The following is a 19,190-nucleotide window of genomic DNA, read 5'->3' as shown; positions in this document are numbered from 1 at the left end:
TTCATTATAAAATTAACTTCTGTAACTGCTTCCAATAATTTCAAGAAATACTTACACAATAACTAAGATTTTTGGAGAAAATTTTAAAATATTCCTACAAAATCTGTTAAATTGTAAACATCCAGATTTTCATTGATCCAATGTCCAGCATCAAAACCTTCCACAAGTTCACAAGTTGCCGCAGCAACAATGAGTGACAGACAACAGAAGACTGGGATTTTCATCCTTCCGCACCAACCGACGGGATGGAAACAAAGGGCAGTGTGAACGGGACAATGAGCAGGGCGCTGCCAAGTCAAGGGAGAGGGAGGGAGGGCAAAGGGAAGGGAAGGGCACAGAGGAGAGTGGGGGAGGGAGGGCGGAAGGAAGGGGAGTGCAGGGCAAGCCCCTTGCTTGATACAAACTAGAGCCCAACAGTACCCCAGTTTCACTTCCCTGAGACTCGCACTCTCGCCTATTCGTCTCCCGTCCATTTTTTAGGTTTTTCGCTTCGCAGCACCACAGAGCCATGGCCAAGGCATGGGGCTCTGTGTCCACGGGGTCGTGGGCGGTCGAGGCCGAGCTCGCGGACCAGGAGGCCAAGGAGCGCGAGGCCGCCGTTTACAAGGCGCCGGGCGGCGTGAAGGAGGAGGCGTTCCCCTCGTTGGGGGAGTCGCTGACCACGAAGCCCTCCAAGAAGAAGAACAAGCCTCAGACGCTGTCGATCTCGGAGATTATGACCGGGAAGTATGTCGGTCCTGGTGGCAAGCAGCGGAGCTCGTACACGGAGAGCCAGAAGCTGACACCGCAGGAGTTGATGTTGCTACCCACCGGACCGCGCGAGCGAACGGACGACGAGGCGCCAGCCGGTGGGCTCGGGGGCGGGTTCAGGGATTACGGGGGGAACCGCGGGGGAGATAGAGGCGACAGGGGTGGCGATAGAGAGGATCGCCGTGGAGGATTCGGTGGAGGGTACGGGGGCGACCGAGATAGGGATAGGGGAGAAGGCGGCTATGGTCGCGACAGGAGCAGGGAGCGCGACGATGGACCCTCTCGCGCTGATGCGGATGACAAGTGGGGCGCGGCGAAGAAGTTTGTGCCGTCGCTGCCGAACGACCGCGGCAGCGAGCGCGGTCACGATAGGGGTGGATACGAGGAGGATCGCGGGCGCGGCGGGAGAGTGAGCGACCGGGACATGCCTTCGCGTGCGGACGAGGTGGACAACTGGGGGTCGACGAAGAAGTTTATGCCCGCGCCTGCGCCAACGGGCGGTGATGGGTACAGCGAGCGAAGGTCGAGTGGCAGGTACGGGGGGCATGAATGTGGAGGGTGGTTGTTAGGGTTTGGTCATTGAGGTGGTGTTCTGGCATTGTGATGGGCAGTGGCTGTGTGGGCACGAGAGGAGCAGTATGTGATGATGGAACAATGTGGCAGTTTCGGGGAGATTGGGTACGTCGGGGTTGTGGAGCGAGTATGGTGAGTTTGGAGCGGGGAAGGCGGTGGTTCTCTTAGCATTTGTTCGAGCACAATGGTACATGGCACGAGGGATGGGTCAGATCGCGGAATAGGGTACGGGTCGGAGTGACGGACCACGGGGCAGCAAAGATGCAGAGTTTTTTTTTTTTTTCTTTCTTTCTTTCTTTTTTTTCTTACTTTTTATTATTTCTGGGAAGGGTGCTGTGAATGCGTGGGGTGGCGGTTATGGGCAGAGGTTGAACACCATCAGACGCGTTATGATTGTGAGTGGGTTGGCAGATATGACGAGCGGAGGGTGAGCATGGGAGGGTTCGAGGACCACCCTCGCGGTGGAGATCGGGACCTGCCGTCTCGCGCGGACGAGGTGGACAACTGGGGCAAGAGTAAGAAATTCGTGCCAAGTGCTGCTCCGCCAAGCCGGGGTATGGGGAGCGGATTCGACTCGACATACAGGGAGGCTGGTGCGGATGCCGATCGGTGGGCACGGAAGGACCCTGTAGCTCGAGATCCGGAGCAGCCTCGGATGTCCGAGAGGCCCCGGCTGAAGCTGGCGCCACGGAGTGTGCCTTTGGACAGTCCACCCCGGCCCAGCTCAGCCGACGTGAACGGGGAGAAGGGTGGAGGCGGCGGGTTGGAGGGTGAGCAGCAGTCATCTCCAGCACAGAAGCCGAAGCCGCGTCTGAATCCTTTTGGGGCGGCTCGGCCTCGGGAGGAGATATTGGCGGAGAAGGGGCAGGACTACCGGAAGATCGACGCAGAACTGGAGGTGCCTCGGGAGAGGTTCGGAAGGCCGGGGAGCAGTCACTCGACCCGGCCTGGGAGCAGTCAGTCCACGCGGGTTGGGAGCCGACCAGGAACCCCCGGGGGTGTGTCGAGCAGACCTCAGACCCCAGACGTGCCTCGAGCGAGAGCTGGTTCAATTGGCGAGGCACGACCGAGGGACATGAACGTGATCGAGGAGAGGGGCAATGACTCGCAGACGCTGAACGTGGATCTGGAACGGCAGCTTGCTTCGGAGAGGTAGTTTTGACATACTTATGGAGTATGTATGACCCGTTCTTTGGATGGAGATTTGTCAGTGGTGTTGGGAAGTGGTGGTGGTGGTGGGAGGTATCAGATGGTTTTTTTTTATTTGTGTCGTTTGTTTTGGTTACTGATCGGTGATGCACGGCGCGGGCCTGGTGTCGGGTTTGCTTGTATTTCCGGCCGTCGCTTGTTCGATTTTGGGGGAGTTGCTTTAGCCTTCTGAGGAAGGAGATTTCGTCACAAGGGCGTATTTGTGTATGCGAGGTCGTTACAGATGCATGCACAGTTTTTGGGAATTGACTTGCGTTGGTTCGGGGCTGGACGTTGTGAATTGTATGTGGTAGTTGGGGTTGGCGAGCATGGTTGTTGTTGTGATGTCGCTTGTGGTTGATTTGTTGTACGTAGATGGGGAAGTGGCTATGTGTTTTAGGAGCAATAGATTTGTGGTATGTGAGGATTAGGTGAACTTGGGAGTTTCAGTGGCTTTGTACGAAGTGGTTGCGCTGTATCTGATATCTCGTTATTTTGGATACTTTCAGCTTTGAAGGAGGCGCTGAGGATTTTGCTGCTGGTTCTGAGTAGTTGGATGAATGCGGGGAGGAGGTGCGGAGGATGCCTCGCAACTTAGTGTAGGTACAATTAATGTTATATCTTGGAACAGATTATCGAACCCAGATTTTTTACGAAGTTAGTTTTGGAATGATCAGCAGAGTGGTCATTTAAGAGATATGATGGTCTTTGATGGCATCTGAGAGGCTTTGCACTCAAAAGCTTATTTCCGGTAGAGCACATCGGATACGATGTTTACGAGAGAAGTGTATTTGTGGGGGTGGTTTAGGGTGCTTTAGCTCTTTTTTGTAACCTGAGTTACTTTCTTTTTCTATTTTTAGAGATTTGTTTTAGATTATTCGACTTCGATGCCAAGCAAGATGCTAAACGGGGAGTTGGAAAGGGAATTCGTATCGCTATTGGAGATCACATCCCATTTTTTGTTGTGTCCTTGCTCACGTGGATATTTTGTAATCATTTAAAACTTCATACAGAGTCTTCTCGGTTCTACTTTTCCTGGACCGGCTTCCTCTCGACCTCGAATTTGATGTGTTGAAAGTAGGTGTCGTTTTTTGTTGCTAACTGTTCCGCTTGTGAGCTTGTGATCTTGCTTACATGATCTTAGTTGTTAGGAAATGTAATTTCAACTTAACCCGCACTGGGTTTTCCATTTTTTTGGTAAGATGTTAAGGCGTTTAGTAAACCTCAAGGCCATTTATATGTTAATAACGTTGTCATTGACACACGTTATCACATTCTTTTGTGTACTTTTTGAACATGGATTTCTCAGTAAACATGAGCACATTCACCTTTGGAAGGGAATAAACTCAAGCACATTCACTTTTCGAGGGAAATAAAGTCATTATCACTTGCAGAACGAAAAATCCAAAATAGAAATGTCACTCTGATATAAAAGAATACCTCGTCACACCACTAATAAGCATGCCACCTAAGATGTACGCATTGCAGCTTGGGTCAGTATTTTACAACACTCTTCCATCCCCTTCTCACATATACTACATTATTGTTGATTTGTAAATCGAAATCATTGCAAAACTTGGTTCTGGATGTATCTGTCTCAACCGTCCTCACTTCTAAGATTAAAGGCGGGTTAAGTTGAAATTACATTTCCTAACAACTAAGATCATGTAAGCAAGATCACAAGCTCACAAGCGGAACAGTTAGCAACAAAAAACGACACCTACTTTCAACACATCAAATTCGAGGTCGAGAGGAAGCCGGTCCAGGAAAAGTAGAACCGAGAAGACTCTGTATGAAGTTTTAAATGATTACAAAATATCCACGTGAGCAAGGACACAACAAAAAATGGGATGTGATCTCCAATAGCGATACGAATTCCCTTTCCAACTCCCCGTTTAGCATCTTGCTTGGCATCGAAGTCGAATAATCTAAAACAAATCTCTAAAAATAGAAAAAGAAAGTAACTCAGGTTACAAAAAAGAGCTAAAGCACCCTAAACCACCCCCACAAATACACTTCTCTCGTAAACATCGTATCCGATGTGCTCTACCGGAAATAAGCTTTTGAGTGCAAAGCCTCTCAGATGCCATCAAAGACCATCATATCTCTTAAATGACCACTCTGCTGATCATTCCAAAACTAACTTCGTAAAAAATCTGGGTTCGATAATCTGTTCCAAGATATAACATTAATTGTACCTACACTAAGTTGCGAGGCATCCTCCGCACCTCCTCCCCGCATTCATCCAACTACTCAGAACCAGCAGCAAAATCCTCAGCGCCTCCTTCAAAGCTGAAAGTATCCAAAATAACGAGATATCAGATACAGCGCAACCACTTCGTACAAAGCCACTGAAACTCCCAAGTTCACCTAATCCTCACATACCACAAATCTATTGCTCCTAAAACACATAGCCACTTCCCCATCTACGTACAACAAATCAACCACAAGCGACATCACAACAACAACCATGCTCGCCAACCCCAACTACCACATACAATTCACAACGTCCAGCCCCGAACCAACGCAAGTCAATTCCCAAAAACTGTGCATGCATCTGTAACGACCTCGCATACACAAATACGCCCTTGTGACGAAATCTCCTTCCTCAGAAGGCTAAAGCAACTCCCCCAAAATCGAACAAGCGACGGCCGGAAATACAAGCAAACCCGACACCAGGCCCGCGCCGTGCATCACCGATCAGTAACCAAAACAAACGACACAAATAAAAAAAAACCATCTGATACCTCCCACCACCACCACCACTTCCCAACACCACTGACAAATCTCCATCCAAAGAACGGGTCATACATACTCCATAAGTATGTCAAAACTACCTCTCCGAAGCAAGCTGCCGTTCCAGATCCACGTTCAGCGTCTGCGAGTCATTGCCCCTCTCCTCGATCACGTTCATGTCCCTCGGTCGTGCCTCGCCAATTGAACCAGCTCTCGCTCGAGGCACGTCTGGGGTCTGAGGTCTGCTCGACACACCCCCGGGGGTTCCTGGTCGGCTCCCAACCCGCGTGGACTGACTGCTCCCAGGCCGGGTCGAGTGACTGCTCCCCGGCCTTCCGAACCTCTCCCGAGGCACCTCCAGTTCTGCGTCGATCTTCCGGTAGTCCTGCCCCTTCTCCGCCAATATCTCCTCCCGAGGCCGAGCCGCCCCAAAAGGATTCAGACGCGGCTTCGGCTTCTGTGCTGGAGATGACTGCTGCTCACCCTCCAACCCGCCGCCTCCACCCTTCTCCCCGTTCACGTCGGCTGAGCTGGGCCGGGGTGGACTGTCCAAAGGCACACTCCGTGGCGCCAGCTTCAGCCGGGGCCTCTCGGACATCCGAGGCTGCTCCGGATCTCGAGCTACAGGGTCCTTCCGTGCCCACCGATCGGCATCCGCACCAGCCTCCCTGTATGTCGAGTCGAATCCGCTCCCCATACCCCGGCTTGGCGGAGCAGCACTTGGCACGAATTTCTTACTCTTGCCCCAGTTGTCCACCTCGTCCGCGCGAGACGGCAGGTCCCGATCTCCACCGCGAGGGTGGTCCTCGAACCCTCCCATGCTCACCCTCCGCTCGTCATATCTGCCAACCCACTCACAATCATAACGCGTCTGATGGTGTTCAACCTCTGCCCATAACCGCCACCCCACGCATTCACAGCACCCTTCCCAGAAATAATAAAAAGTAAGAAAAAAAAGAAAGAAAGAAAGAAAAAAAAAAAAAACTCTGCATCTTTGCTGCCCCGTGGTCCGTCACTCCGACCCGTACCCTATTCCGCGATCTGACCCATCCCTCGTGCCATGTACCATTGTGCTCGAACAAATGCTAAGAGAACCACCGCCTTCCCCGCTCCAAACTCACCATACTCGCTCCACAACCCCGACGTACCCAATCTCCCCGAAACTGCCACATTGTTCCATCATCACATACTGCTCCTCTCGTGCCCACACAGCCACTGCCCATCACAATGCCAGAACACCACCTCAATGACCAAACCCTAACAACCACCCTCCACATTCATGCCCCCCGTACCTGCCACTCGACCTTCGCTCGCTGTACCCATCACCGCCCGTTGGCGCAGGCGCGGGCATAAACTTCTTCGTCGACCCCCAGTTGTCCACCTCGTCCGCACGCGAAGGCATGTCCCGGTCGCTCACTCTCCCGCCGCGCCCGCGATCCTCCTCGTATCCACCCCTATCGTGACCGCGCTCGCTGCCGCGGTCGTTCGGCAGCGACGGCACAAACTTCTTCGCCGCGCCCCACTTGTCATCCGCATCAGCGCGAGAGGGTCCATCGTCGCGCTCCCTGCTCCTGTCGCGACCATAGCCGCCTTCTCCCCTATCCCTATCTCGGTCGCCCCCGTACCCTCCACCGAATCCTCCACGGCGATCCTCTCTATCGCCACCCCTGTCGCCTCTATCTCCCCCGCGGTTCCCCCCGTAATCCCTGAACCCGCCCCCGAGCCCACCGGCTGGCGCCTCGTCGTCCGTTCGCTCGCGCGGTCCGGTGGGTAGCAACATCAACTCCTGCGGTGTCAGCTTCTGGCTCTCCGTGTACGAGCTCCGCTGCTTGCCACCAGGACCGACATACTTCCCGGTCATAATCTCCGAGATCGACAGCGTCTGAGGCTTGTTCTTCTTCTTGGAGGGCTTCGTGGTCAGCGACTCCCCCAACGAGGGGAACGCCTCCTCCTTCACGCCGCCCGGCGCCTTGTAAACGGCGGCCTCGCGCTCCTTGGCCTCCTGGTCCGCGAGCTCGGCCTCGACCGCCCACGACCCCGTGGACACAGAGCCCCATGCCTTGGCCATGGCTCTGTGGTGCTGCGAAGCGAAAAACCTAAAAAATGGACGGGAGACGAATAGGCGAGAGTGCGAGTCTCAGGGAAGTGAAACTGGGGTACTGTTGGGCTCTAGTTTGTATCAAGCAAGGGGCTTGCCCTGCACTCCCCTTCCTTCCGCCCTCCCTCCCCCACTCTCCTCTGTGCCCTTCCCTTCCCTTTGCCCTCCCTCCCTCTCCCTTGACTTGGCAGCGCCCTGCTCATTGTCCCGTTCACACTGCCCTTTGTTTCCATCCCGTCGGTTGGTGCGGAAGGATGAAAATCCCAGTCTTCTGTTGTCTGTCACTCATTGTTGTTGTGTCACTCTTTGGATTTTCTTATTTGTTGATGGTGTTGTCGTGCTGGCCGAGGAATGTGTATGCTGTTATGCCTTGTATGTAGGTGTGTTGTTCCCATGCTTGGATCCTGCCTGCATGGCATTTGTATTACAGCTTGTGGGTGTATTTTCTGTTGTCAGGTAATTTCTCTTTTTAAGTGTATGGATGGAGTTTGGGTCAACGATTGTTACGGTTTATTTTTTTCGTTGTTCATTGCGTACTCTCTCTTGCTTTTATGGACTGTTTGGACTGGTTTGAATTCCCATGATTAATTTTATAATTTCGCCGTAGTTTTTTACAGCTCTTTCTCACTTTGGTTAGTCATAACTGCATTGGCTGCAAGTGAATGGTTATTTGATCTTCTGGTGCCTACATTGAGGATTAAGATGCCTTGAGTTCTCGTGACTGCGGATCCAGTATTTGTTGTTGAATCGCGCTTTGATCTAGTGTTGTATGCACTCTATGGGCTAGTGTTGCTGTCAATCGTGTGTCACTCGCGTCTAATTTAGAACGCTAGGTGCTGAGTCTTGAAGCACAATGATTGTTTAGGGTACATGTCGACGAGATAGAGCCAATGAAAAGCCAGATGGGCAATGGACGTGAGTGGAGTATTTGTGTTGTTGTGTGGGTCTGCTTCGACCTTGCAGCTGGAATCTGTCTTAGAGTGTGGATTTTGGACATTCGCCTGGGCTGTGAGGAATTAGCTTGGTCACGAAGTCAGGTATCTAAAGTGGTGGGGCCCATCGATGGGCATTTTAGGTTGTTGGAATCTAGTAGTGAAGAGGCTGTGGGTCTTGGGAGTTGTATCTAATGATCTTTGTGCTCTGTCCTCTCCAATCGACTTGAGACCGCAGGTGGAAATTAGTTATGTGCAGAATCTAATGTTATTCTAGTTCAGAAGTCGAGGTTTTTGCAAAGTGCTTGCAGAGGGTTGTAAATAATGAATTAGCTCTTTATTTTAGTATCAAGCAGTGCTATGGTGTCAAATTTTAGGTTACATTTATTTTCGGAACCGTGTAATGATATTTATCATTTTTGATGATTTTACCTTCAATGGATGATTTTGACGTATTATGCAACTGATTTGAAAGTTGAGCATGCATTTTCCTAAGAATTGCTTTAGTCCACTGGTAAAGGAGGCATCGTTCCTGTAAAGTTTGAAATAATATTGAAGGAAAGTCAGAGCTGATCTTAAATGACCTGTGTATGTCAGTAAAGCAGTGAATGGACAAGACGATGGAGACACGAATGGTAAATTATTATGACCATAAAATGGCAGAATTTGTTGCAATTTTGTTTCTGATAAAAACATTTGAAAGTGTCATATACTACTAGAAATTGAACCCTTTTTTTTTTTTTTTTTTTTTTTGAGGAAACAGGAATGAAAACGGCTTCATACCTGATTAGTAATAGTGGCAAATTACACTGACGCTAGAAATCACGTAGAATTCAATCGCAACGCGACAGTTGTGCTAGAATTACACTATCTGCAAATCTGTACATAATCCGGTACGCTATATATTCAGACAACGAGCTACGACACAAGGACGTAGTTGCACAATCCCATCAGTTCCACTACAGCGAAAGTAATTGATTGGGAGCCACTTATGTACAGCATTGCAGACGAGTCTCTGTAGACATTGGAAACATAATGAGATCTTTGTCAATCAATTACCTGCCTCCTTCAACTGAATGCTAGTATGAAGGTATAATGAGACACGCTAAAGGGCGGACAATTGGGCTACAGACCACTGGCTTAAAGAAACCATTTCTAATACACGCTGATCGGTAAGTCATACCCATCAAAGATATACAAACAAACTGAAATAGGATTATATGTCCTCGCAACTAATCCTCAACAACCGGCTGTGAATAGCCGTTGCGCCAATAATTCACTCCATTGAAGTCCGAGTTGACAGCACCAGAATCCATTGTCGGAGCATCAAGTTCACCTTCTTGATGCTCGTCCTTAAACATGGGTCCAGCCTCACCTACAACTCCTTCTTTCAACATTTTTTCCAAGGCTTTGATTGTACCATTAGGTTCAACGCCTGAAATTTCTTCACCTGAAGTATAATCATAAGCTAAGTAAATAGCACTGCAATCTTGGCGTGAAGAACTCAACTGAATTCTACGCGACAAAATCACCCTAGGCTGAATCCAGATGAAGAAGATGGACCTGCCGATCTGGAAAGTGTAATCTGAAGAATATAATTGCTTGAAAATGAACTTGAAAATTTGAAAAAAGACATGATTGCACGTGAGATTAGGAAGATATTCTGTTCACCTGTCATTGGATTAATCATGTGCCCTTCCGCTGGAATAAGCTCATGCACATAGGCAACAGGAGCAATTACAGGTTCAGAATGAACACTCTCACTCTTCATTACAGGAGAACCACGTGCATCTTTAGTTAACTCCATATGGACTGAAAAAACCAATTACATTGACTATCAATTTAATTGCCCCACTGGCGTACCATAAAAAAAATTCTCGACCACAGTACCCATCGAAGTCCGTGATTACAGAATATGCATTCCAGACGCTGGCAAACCAGTTCCAAATCCCAACATGGTGATTGAATTTCCTGTGAGGAACGATGAAATATTCAAGAAAAACCCCACAGCGAACGGCCCAAAATTATAGACGTCACTAGAAACATGAGGGCAACAAAAAACGACGCACCTGCAAGTGGTTCTTGTTGTGGTTGAAACAACGAGAGATTGTCTGACAGATTAACCTTTTCAAGCTGTGTGCTTAATTCTGTATCATCTAGAGAATGATCTGTAGGACTGCCTTTTGTCTCATGCTCCAGTCCATTAACGAGACTGGGCTCAAATTTTACATTCATTTTAGAACTACCATGATCCGAAGTAGCAGTGTCGACAAGATCCTCATCTTCTCCGACAACCACTTCGTCGTCACTGCTACTATCTCCACTGCTATTATGAGGAGAGAGAGCATTTGAAGCTGGTCCATCCTCATTCTGAGAAAGTGAAGTTACATGGAATGTTGGAGGAGGCTCATCTGTTGACCATGTAAAGTCCTCTTGAAACGCAAACCAGTTGGTGTTTGAGCCAAACATATTGTCTGCCCTACCACTAGATCAAAAATCATATAGAACGAGTTCAAAAAAAATTAAATTTTAAAATGACGACTAGAAATACCATTAATCCGATAATCTCAGTAGGCAAAAAACAATCAACACTGATTACGGCGAAACATTGGATCGAAGAGACAACATTCCCAACAATGGAAATAGGAAACTAGTGCAGAAACGTTCTAAGTACCTGTCTTGCTCTTCACCAAGTCGAAGCGACGAAATGACCTCAGCAGATTCGTCGTCAAAAGATGTGTCCTGTACATACAACCAAAACCCAGTTGCCTTTATGTACGTACATCACACCCTCTCAGTATGTGTGCATATATATATATATATAGATATATATATATATTGAGCACAATAGAAATAACTTTTGTTATAAGATAGGATGTTATAAGAAACTGTAAAAGTTTGAACCTCCTCTCTTTCCATTGCCCCGTGACCCTGCGCATCACAAATCCAAAATCGAGAAAATGAGATGCTACTAGAAATACAAAGAGTTTTTCATAAAACGTGCCAAACACTAACAGTGCAGTTAATAGAAGCAACCGTGGCACCATCATGGTGAATAGAAGCGATACCTTAAACCGTAAAAATTGTTAGATGCAATACCTCGTCAGCGTCATCGTTGTCAAACATGCCATAACGATAAACCTCACGGTTTATGTTATTGGCCATAGTCGGTATATCATAATCTCTATTATTGAAGTCATCTTCATCACTATCCAAAGGGCGATCCTGTACAGCTGTAGGTCGTCTACACACAATCAAAAAATCATAAGAACAATTAAGAAAACATTATATCGCATTAAATCACAACAGGATTACATTACATGACTAATGTACCCGCAACGTAGTGATTTCTAAAATGAGCATTTCTTCGAAGTGATTACTTGAGACTTTTACAGTGGAATTCGTACAACACGAAATTCAAGAAGTTCAGTAAAATGGTGCTTATCGCCACAGATAGTGGAACATACCCACAACTCCACTGAAAAACATTCTCAATAAGATTCCGTTGCTGCAAAACATTTGACACCCAGGAACTCCATTTTGAATTAACCTGCAAGACAATAGGATAAATCAGCAAGCAGTAATGAACAAGTATATCCAATGCAACTTAGAAGATAGGTATATATACCTGTACATGACCTTGAATATTAGCATTCGAAGTAGAGGCCTGATTAATCCTATTAGCGAGACGAGTAAGATGGCCCATGTTCCCTATCCTTGTGGGTGACTTACTAACTGCTGGTTTTGGCTGCAGATCAATAAAGTGGGTCAAATTCAAACAACCAAGTTAAGAATAACATAAAGCCAGACAAACATAAAAATTACATGCTTATCCACGCGAGGTACATATGTAAAGAATATCATCGTTCAGGCTACATTGCAACTTCATTAGCCACCATCGTGAACCAAAAAAGGAATAATCAATGAATTTATTTAGTCCATCAGCCAGACCAAACCCCCCGATAATAGCAATCCGAAATGTGTATGCGCATATAAAATATATACACACAAACACAACTACACACACTGCATAATGGTAATAAGATGGTGATTACAAAAATGGAACAAAATCAATAGAGTTTCGTTTCTCACCGCTTCGTGACTGTCAGGAGCGTAAGGATTCTCATCGACAGCCAATAATTTATCCAAAAATTTACAATCTTGAAATAAGTGATCAATCAATTTTTGGTTGTTGCTCTCCAAGCATGAAGTTACAATACTCTCCACATGATGATGCAGCATGTTGTTGAAGGGATAACTGCTCCAATTCAAAATGTAAATTTTAATGTATATTATGAATAAAGCTCGAAATTACTGCTGTCTAATGTGATACGAAATGAAATCCTACTGAATTCGCACAAATCAGAATCAAGATAACCACAATTAAGGAAAAGATATAATGGCGAACGTACTCAAAAAATAGCTTCAAAACAAGTTGAATTGCTCCTGAGTTGACCAACTCATGTCTGACGCCTCCGCTGTCTGCTCTCAACAAAACCGCAATGAACTCCACGATCTGCCCAGGAACTCGCATCAGAAGGAGAAGAAAAATATACATAAATGAACGAATGAATCCAACAGGCGAGAGCATTGTGCAGATATAAAAACATAAAGCTCCCACATTAATACTGGAATCCCAAGCCTAACCTTCAGCCTATGGATTCCCAGCGGTGGCTGAAGCCGCCCATACGTTGTCGGCAACATCTTTTCATCTTTCGAGACATCCAGTACTTCAAGCAAATCGCCTGCAGAAAAAACAAGCAAGACTAAGTATCAGTGTTAACTGCAAATACTGAATTCCAACTGGCAATTTCAAGAAAGAGCTCCAACGAGAAATTGTAGCATCTCCACTAAAAAATATAGCGTGCATTCTGACTAAAGATCATGGCATCACCTATTAAAATCAAACTAACTCACCTAGTCTTTGTAGCATGCCTTCAACTGTCTCTGGGTTTGCAGTCGGTACAGGTTCCGTCAAATGCTGACCACGAGCGGCTCCTGCGGCTGCAACACTAGCGGCTCGCTTTGGATCCAAGAGAGATATACAAACCGATAATGAATGCACAAGAGTGGACTTAGACTCTGGGTCTTCCAACACATGGTGAAAGAGGCGCCCCACAAACCTGCGAAACGATCCAAACAAAGGTTCCGAATTAGAACGCACGATCCAAGAGAAGACAAACGAAGCCAAAAGCAAGCCAAAAACAAATAGATTAATAAAAAAAATTAAAAAAAATTAAAAATTAAAAAAAAAATTAACCGTTGCGATTAAACTGTACTGTTCCCGTCACATTTAGATCTCAAAACTTCATGATGCATTTAACGTTTGTGATAAGTGAGTCACTACTACTTTATAATAGGAAACAAACGAAGAAATTGACGAAAATTAAGACCGAAATAGAAGATCAGGCAACATAACCTACGTCCTAACATTCTAGACAGTAATGACAGTAATGAATCATGTAATTTACTCAAAACAAAGGAAGAAAGTATAAAACACGTACTTAGGACTAGAAAGTTTTGAAGCAAGTGCAGATGGAGCAATACGCGTAATAGCAGATAATGTCTCAGCAGTATTTGCATGAACTTCTGAAGAATGCTGGGATCACAAAACAGGATGGCTATTCATTAACTCCAGCAGGAAATGTAAAGCATCAAAGGTTCCAGTGACAGGCGTGCATTACACCAAGACATCTACTAATTTTTATAACATCTGAGCCTGAAAAAATAAGTATGGTCACAAAAGCCCCACGAATATCTAGGCAGTCTTCCTAGCCCACAAATTGGCCCCGCCACCAACCAGAGCGTTAGAAATGAAGGTGAGTGAATGAAGTACCTGCGGGCTAAGTTTGTCTACAAGCATTTCGAGTAGATCAGTGTCTGCCAGCCATTGCGATGAGTCTACATGGACGGCATATATATGTTCATCTGCACCCACCAACCGTACCAAAACCTACAAGTGCAGACAAATTCGCAATTTTAAAATGCAGATTGAAATCTGTAAAACCAGAAAACTCACCCATTCAGATAAATAACGGTAATTAAAATACAACAACAACAACAACAACAACAACAACAACAACGTCGTTCCAGACGACTAAATAATTTCACCATCAAGTGGAGAAAGAGAAACTCACCTCCATGATAGAAGTAATATCAATTAAATCAACCAACTTCTTGAATACCTCTTGGTAAGCCTAATTTTTTTTAACGAAGCGTTTAAGACGTCAAAGGAGGGAATAAATAGCAAACTATTTTCATTAAAAGTTAAAAGAAAAAATGAATAAAACAAAAACATAATAACAACAAAATTTGCTACATCACAAAATAGAAATCGATGTTATTACGATATGCTACGACTCTACAACGTCAACTGCAATTATCCAGCGCTCAATTTCTAAATATGTACAAAAGAATAAAAAGAGAGGAAGGACACAAAAAGAGGGCATTGACAGCTCTCTGTCTTACTTGTAAATATCGCATCACTGGGATGGTCTTTCTAATTAACAAGCAGATGACCACCTGCACACGTTTAGAAACGCAAGAAGATCATCATTGTGACGTTGAAGAGTCAGTCCGACAAGTCAAATTCCCTTGAATGCATCATATACTACAAAAACAAATCCATATATTAACCAAGGGCACTCATCAAAACATCCCATCGCTAGACATGACCAAACTTTGCAGAATTCTACACACAATAGAAAGTAAAGGAGTTGAATCGAAAAAGTTTGAAGTTGATACCAAACAGCAGTAACAGTTCAAGACAGAAACGCTGTATAGCCCAGCAACACTACCGTAACCTCTCACCATAGCACTGATGTTACAGAGTTAAAAAGATAATCACTTACCTTACTAAAGTAACCAGCTAACAACGTCCCATGTGGTCGATCAGGCTCCAGGAAAGAAAAGAGGTAATTCATGAGCTGCAATGCAAGAGAGCGTGAGAAGACTAAAACGTCGGAGCACACATCAACTCCAGTATGACTTAAAACATTTGTTTCGTACATCCGAGTGTATAAATGCAACTTGGTAACATGAAGAGAGCAGAATCTGAAACTTCGTAACCATAGATTCTTAATACAAACATGTCAAAATCTCCACTTTAGTATCCGTACAACTTTCCAGTATATCGTTATACGTTATATAGAGGAAGTCGAGATTAAATTAAAGCTATGAACAGTGAATTATTAATCTTTTTTTTTTTTGTACAAATGTCTGAAAAGTACCTCTTCGTCCTCAACTAAAGTCTTAAAAATAACATCTATCTCGCACGTGAAAATCTCGCACGCAATAAACGGAAACCTGCAAGAATGATCACATAAAAGTTTCAGTAAATAACCAACCATCAAAATCGGGCAACCTTGCCAAAGACACATAAAATCTAAATGCAAATAACTGAAGCCAGAGCCCATAATAATAAAAATAAGTACAAATACCGCCGAAGCCATTTCCAAGTTAAGTATCTTCCAGCTTGTAGAAATGGAGCATAATTTAGTGTTGGAAATAACTTACTTAAATTGACTCTTGCTATCTGGATCTTTCGGTGGCTCCTCCACTACGTAACGGAGCAGCGCTTGAACTTGAGACTTCCCACGCAAGCTAAGGACAACCAAGAAGATAACTATAAGATGCTTGATTCTAGAATAGTAGAGGTAGAAAATTGGGCACATAACCAAGATACACACTCACACTACATTTTGACTCTCACATTAAGATCTACTGTGATGCATGTAACCTAACATGCACGAGTCTAAAACTGTAGTCATCAACTTCTAAGAGAGGAAAACTAAAAGCAATTGAGGCTTGATCTCACGACAATCACATGTGAGCTACCACAATAGGCACATCATAACAAAGATCTATAACCCCAGCAATCCACTACTACAAGTACAACTGAGGCGAAACAGCTTATGAACAGCAAAACTGACTATTGCTAGAATGTGCTAGAGCAGAGCCGTTGGATTGGATGCTTACAAATTGATGAGGCGGCTATTAAGAGCTTTGCATTCCTGGATGATTTCATCCTCATCCAGGAGCTCTTCCAGGGTGTAGACATCTTTGTCGAGCACCGACTCAACCTGCATAAGTAGACAGCCACTACTTAGCACTAATAGCAAGAAAATATCAATGACCTATCAGCAAAGCGAATATACACAAATATTCAACTGCAGCGTGCAGTGAAAAAAGTACTTTCTACAAACCACTTCCTGTTTAAAATGCCAACATATTACAAATAAAAGAGTTGCGAGCGATCAAAATCGTAGCCAACCGGAAAAAACTCCATACTTGTAGCAAACCAAATTTCCCTCTGACACGGCCCTAAGGACGCTCAAGTTGAGAGATAAAAACATTGGTAATGTACTTTCTTAGTCTTGAAATAATTAAAAATTAAAAATTAAAAAGACAAGTAAAAATATATCTCTCAAAATTTGTCCTCAACTCTGTACATGCCTTAAGACCAGCCCCAACTTCTCTGCGAACCGAGGTGGATTTTCCCTTCAACTCCAGTGTGAACCGGCACTAAATTACAAAGAACACCATCAAGACCCACAGTACTTACGTCAACTACCGAGGGCTCCACTAGTTTTTAATTCTTCCTGGACATACGTATCCATATCGATGTTACCCAAATATTTGGTATATTTTAAAGCTACACATCACACACGATCTCTTTCATTATGCTAATCAAACATTCAAAATTCTGCGTCTGACATGAAAATTTATCTCAAAACTAGAAGACTTCCAAGAAAGTCGACTTTAAATCTACGTCTCCATGTCTTCATAGACTTTAATTTCGTAATAACATCGTATGACCTTACAGACCACGCTTATAAAAGTTTGGACCTAATAAACTACGAATATCTTCCCAGCAACTTTGCAACCAAGACAAGCACAACTACTTCGATGAGAGATTCGGCTACCCCCATTGGATGAAGCAAATATCTCACGTACATTTATAATGCTCAAATTCCAATGAAGTAACTGACGGTCAAGCTGCCAGTCAAGAGAAAGACCTGAAGAATACCTGAGGAATTAAAAGACGCACGGAAAGGGAACAAACTACCGACGTCTGATACTGTGAAAATGGCCACACACTACCATGCTTCTCATGAACACAACATTTTTCATGGGAAAATTACACTTCAATGGACTCTGAAAGACGACTCTGATCAGAGCGCTTCTATAAATAAATAAAAAAGAGAACGAACACAGCTATCCTCTCAACCTCAAAGTCTCAACCGCCATTATAACTGTACGTAAAAATATCAGCAATGATTAGTTAATTTTTGTGAAGATCGAATTTTCAGCAAAATTTGCTCTACTAACTATTTCATTTCCAAATGGATCGAAAAAGTGTGCCGACAGGAGACGAGGAATTAGGTCCCTTCTGGAGTGTTCAGACAAACTTAAAGGACAAGTGACCTTAGAAAGAAGAATAAATCGAAGGAGCTGCATACTACTACTACTGGACCGAACAGAATCCTGAAAACGTTTTAAAGACAAACTCACCGGAGAAGTGGTCGATAACCCAGGTACTCGCCAAAACATTTTTTCCAGAAAGACTTCAATCTCTGTTGATTCTTCCTTCCCTGAATCTTACTAGCTGATCAGAGTTCTACTGTTCCCGGCGAAAGTAACACAAGTCTCCAGTGCTCCTTTCTTAACCCTTCCCCAATCAGATCTGTACTGCTAAGAATACTTGGTGTGAAGTCCACCTTCCAATCCAACAGGAACTCTACTACAACAGAAAAAACCAACAAGTTTGCCTTCCTGGACTCTCCACTCTCACTACTTCCTGCAACTGAACGATGCAGACTACTCACTCAAGCTGCTTGAACTGTGATATCGCTCGTGGAATCTACGACGACACTTTACGCACCCGCCTCTCTACAAACCCGATTGCATCCGCACCTTCATCCCCTTCCCACGACTCTGTTTCCTTCGGAAACCTTGAGAACGAACCACCACCTCCCTATAAAATGGGAATGCAATATGAAGAAACAATCTTCTCCCACCCTCACACTCTCACATTCCAACAACGTCCATTACCTCGAATTCATAAGCGATACCACTATCGTCCAGGACCGATACTACTCAGAGCTGACTCCTGCTCCTTCAACCTTGCTCCTTTCTTCCCACATCAAACCCTAATGCTTCGCTTCTATCTCCTAACCGGAGAGTTCCAAATACACACCTAAAGCGCAACCAGGAATCCGAGCACGGCCCGTATCAGCAACGAAAAGTTTCCTTCGCGATTTCCCCGCAACATGTCCCGGATTGCAGTGACAATACGTCTCCAATCCGTGACAATTTCGAGACTGCTGGCGAACGCCACAAAAGCGGCACCAAAATTTTAATGCGATGCTTGGGGGCTTTGTCCCTCACATAAGCTCTCATGCACTCACTCCAACACGCTCGATTCCGTTCACACGCCAGCACTCTCCAATATCGCGTTCGCCACGTCAGTTTGAAACATCGTCTAGCCACGTCGGAATGAGACCTCGTATTTGATATCCACGTCATGCGGACTTCGTCGAACGAGAGCAAGGGAGCACGGATGAGCCGGTTTCACACTGGAGAGGTTTGTGAGATAGAGCATGCCCGAAGGAATATCCAGCCTGTCTGCGGAGGCTCGGGTTCCTGGTTTGGAGAGAGCACCCATTGGATTGACTGGTTCGGAAGCTTATCTGGAAAGTGGGCAGAGGGCGAGGGAAAGGGGGCAATAACAAGGGGAAAGGAAGGGAATCTTTAAGCAACCTTGTTCACACCGCCACCCAAGTTCCCAGTCCGCTGTTCCCGTGTTTTGTGAAGGGAACTCTTCAGCACTTTCATAAAAAAGATATCGAATTCAAATTGGTAATTTGGGTTTGATGCGATTTGTGCCCGATCTTTTACCCACAGCTTGTGTT

At 45.4% G+C, this 19,190-nt stretch overlaps 3 protein-coding genes across 6 annotated transcripts; 1 reads left to right on the top strand and 2 right to left on the bottom strand.

The window, feature by feature from the left end:
* Positions 1 to 352: 352 nt before the first annotated feature.
* LOC149989608 (eukaryotic translation initiation factor 4B2-like) lies at positions 353 to 3,566 on the top strand. The gene is made up of 3 exons (XM_090249313.1): positions 353 to 1,284; positions 1,735 to 2,475; positions 3,021 to 3,566. The coding sequence occupies exons 1-3, from the start codon at positions 509 to 511 to the stop codon at positions 3,061 to 3,063; spliced, it is 1,560 nt and encodes a 519-aa protein (XP_090105439.1). The 5' UTR covers positions 353 to 508; the 3' UTR covers positions 3,064 to 3,566.
* Positions 3,567 to 4,257: 691 nt separating this feature from the next.
* Positions 4,258 to 7,486, bottom strand: LOC149989607 (eukaryotic translation initiation factor 4B2-like). The gene is made up of 3 exons (XM_090249312.1): positions 6,540 to 7,486; positions 5,349 to 6,089; positions 4,258 to 4,803 (listed from the first exon to the last, which is right to left on the bottom strand). Exons 1-3 carry the CDS (start codon positions 7,313 to 7,315, stop codon positions 4,761 to 4,763), a joined length of 1,560 nt encoding a protein of 519 aa, XP_090105438.1. The 5' UTR covers positions 7,316 to 7,486; the 3' UTR covers positions 4,258 to 4,760.
* Positions 7,487 to 9,099: 1,613 nt separating this feature from the next.
* On the bottom strand, positions 9,100 to 18,636 carry LOC112279792 (uncharacterized). 4 transcript variants are annotated; one of them, XM_024514486.3, is made up of 21 exons: positions 17,791 to 18,636; positions 16,255 to 16,358; positions 15,793 to 15,879; positions 15,507 to 15,582; positions 15,129 to 15,203; positions 14,746 to 14,799; positions 14,415 to 14,474; positions 14,114 to 14,230; positions 13,782 to 13,876; positions 13,195 to 13,400; positions 12,925 to 13,022; positions 12,690 to 12,793; positions 12,370 to 12,535; positions 11,906 to 12,025; positions 11,745 to 11,827; positions 11,377 to 11,521; positions 11,182 to 11,208; positions 10,952 to 11,019; positions 10,347 to 10,762; positions 9,949 to 10,089; positions 9,100 to 9,727 (listed from the first exon to the last, which is right to left on the bottom strand). In XM_024514486.3, exons 1-21 carry the CDS (start codon positions 17,827 to 17,829, stop codon positions 9,510 to 9,512), a joined length of 2,499 nt encoding a protein of 832 aa, XP_024370254.1. In that variant the 5' UTR covers positions 17,830 to 18,636; the 3' UTR covers positions 9,100 to 9,509. The 4 variants fall into 4 exon arrangements, with proteins under 4 accessions (XP_024370254.1, XP_024370255.1, XP_090105436.1 ...); XM_024514487.3 differs by having other exon boundaries at positions 9,949 to 9,978; XM_090249310.1 differs by lacking the exons at positions 9,100 to 9,727; positions 9,949 to 10,089 and adding an exon at positions 10,179 to 10,248.
* Between the last annotated feature and the right edge of the window lie 554 nt (positions 18,637 to 19,190).

Source organism: Physcomitrium patens, chromosome 3, assembly GCF_059467195.1.
Source record: "Physcomitrium patens ecotype Gransden chromosome 3, ASM5946719v1, whole genome shotgun sequence".
NCBI lineage: Eukaryota > Viridiplantae > Streptophyta > Bryopsida > Funariales > Funariaceae > Physcomitrium > Physcomitrium patens.
This window is presented reverse-complemented; position numbering and strand designations above follow the sequence as displayed.

Bases quoted from the DNA above. Each gene is read 5' to 3' on its own strand.
- LOC149989608 (XM_090249313.1), top strand. From the start codon at position 509: ATGGCCAAGGCATGGGGCTCTGTGTCCACGGGGTCGTGGGCGGTCGAG. The intron at 1,285-1,734 runs GTACGGGGGGCA...GTGGGTTGGCAG, and splicing joins GAGCGAAGGTCGAGTGGCAG to ATATGACGAGCGGAGGGTGA. The intron at 2,476-3,020 runs GTAGTTTTGACA...GGATACTTTCAG, and splicing joins CGGCAGCTTGCTTCGGAGAG to CTTTGAAGGAGGCGCTGAGG.
- LOC149989607 (XM_090249312.1), bottom strand. From the start codon at position 7,315: ATGGCCAAGGCATGGGGCTCTGTGTCCACGGGGTCGTGGGCGGTCGAG. The intron at 6,090-6,539 runs GTACGGGGGGCA...GTGGGTTGGCAG, and splicing joins GAGCGAAGGTCGAGTGGCAG to ATATGACGAGCGGAGGGTGA. The intron at 4,804-5,348 runs GTAGTTTTGACA...GGATACTTTCAG, and splicing joins CGGCAGCTTGCTTCGGAGAG to CTTTGAAGGAGGCGCTGAGG.
- LOC112279792 (XM_024514486.3), bottom strand. From the start codon at position 17,829: ATGTTTTGGCGAGTACCTGGGTTATCGACCACTTCTCCG. The intron at 12,536-12,689 runs GTACGTTCGCCA...GAATTGGAGCAG, and splicing joins GTTTTGAAGCTATTTTTTGA to TTATCCCTTCAACAACATGC. The intron at 12,026-12,369 runs GTGAGAAACGAA...ATTGATCTGCAG, and splicing joins CTCCTGACAGTCACGAAGCG to CCAAAACCAGCAGTTAGTAA.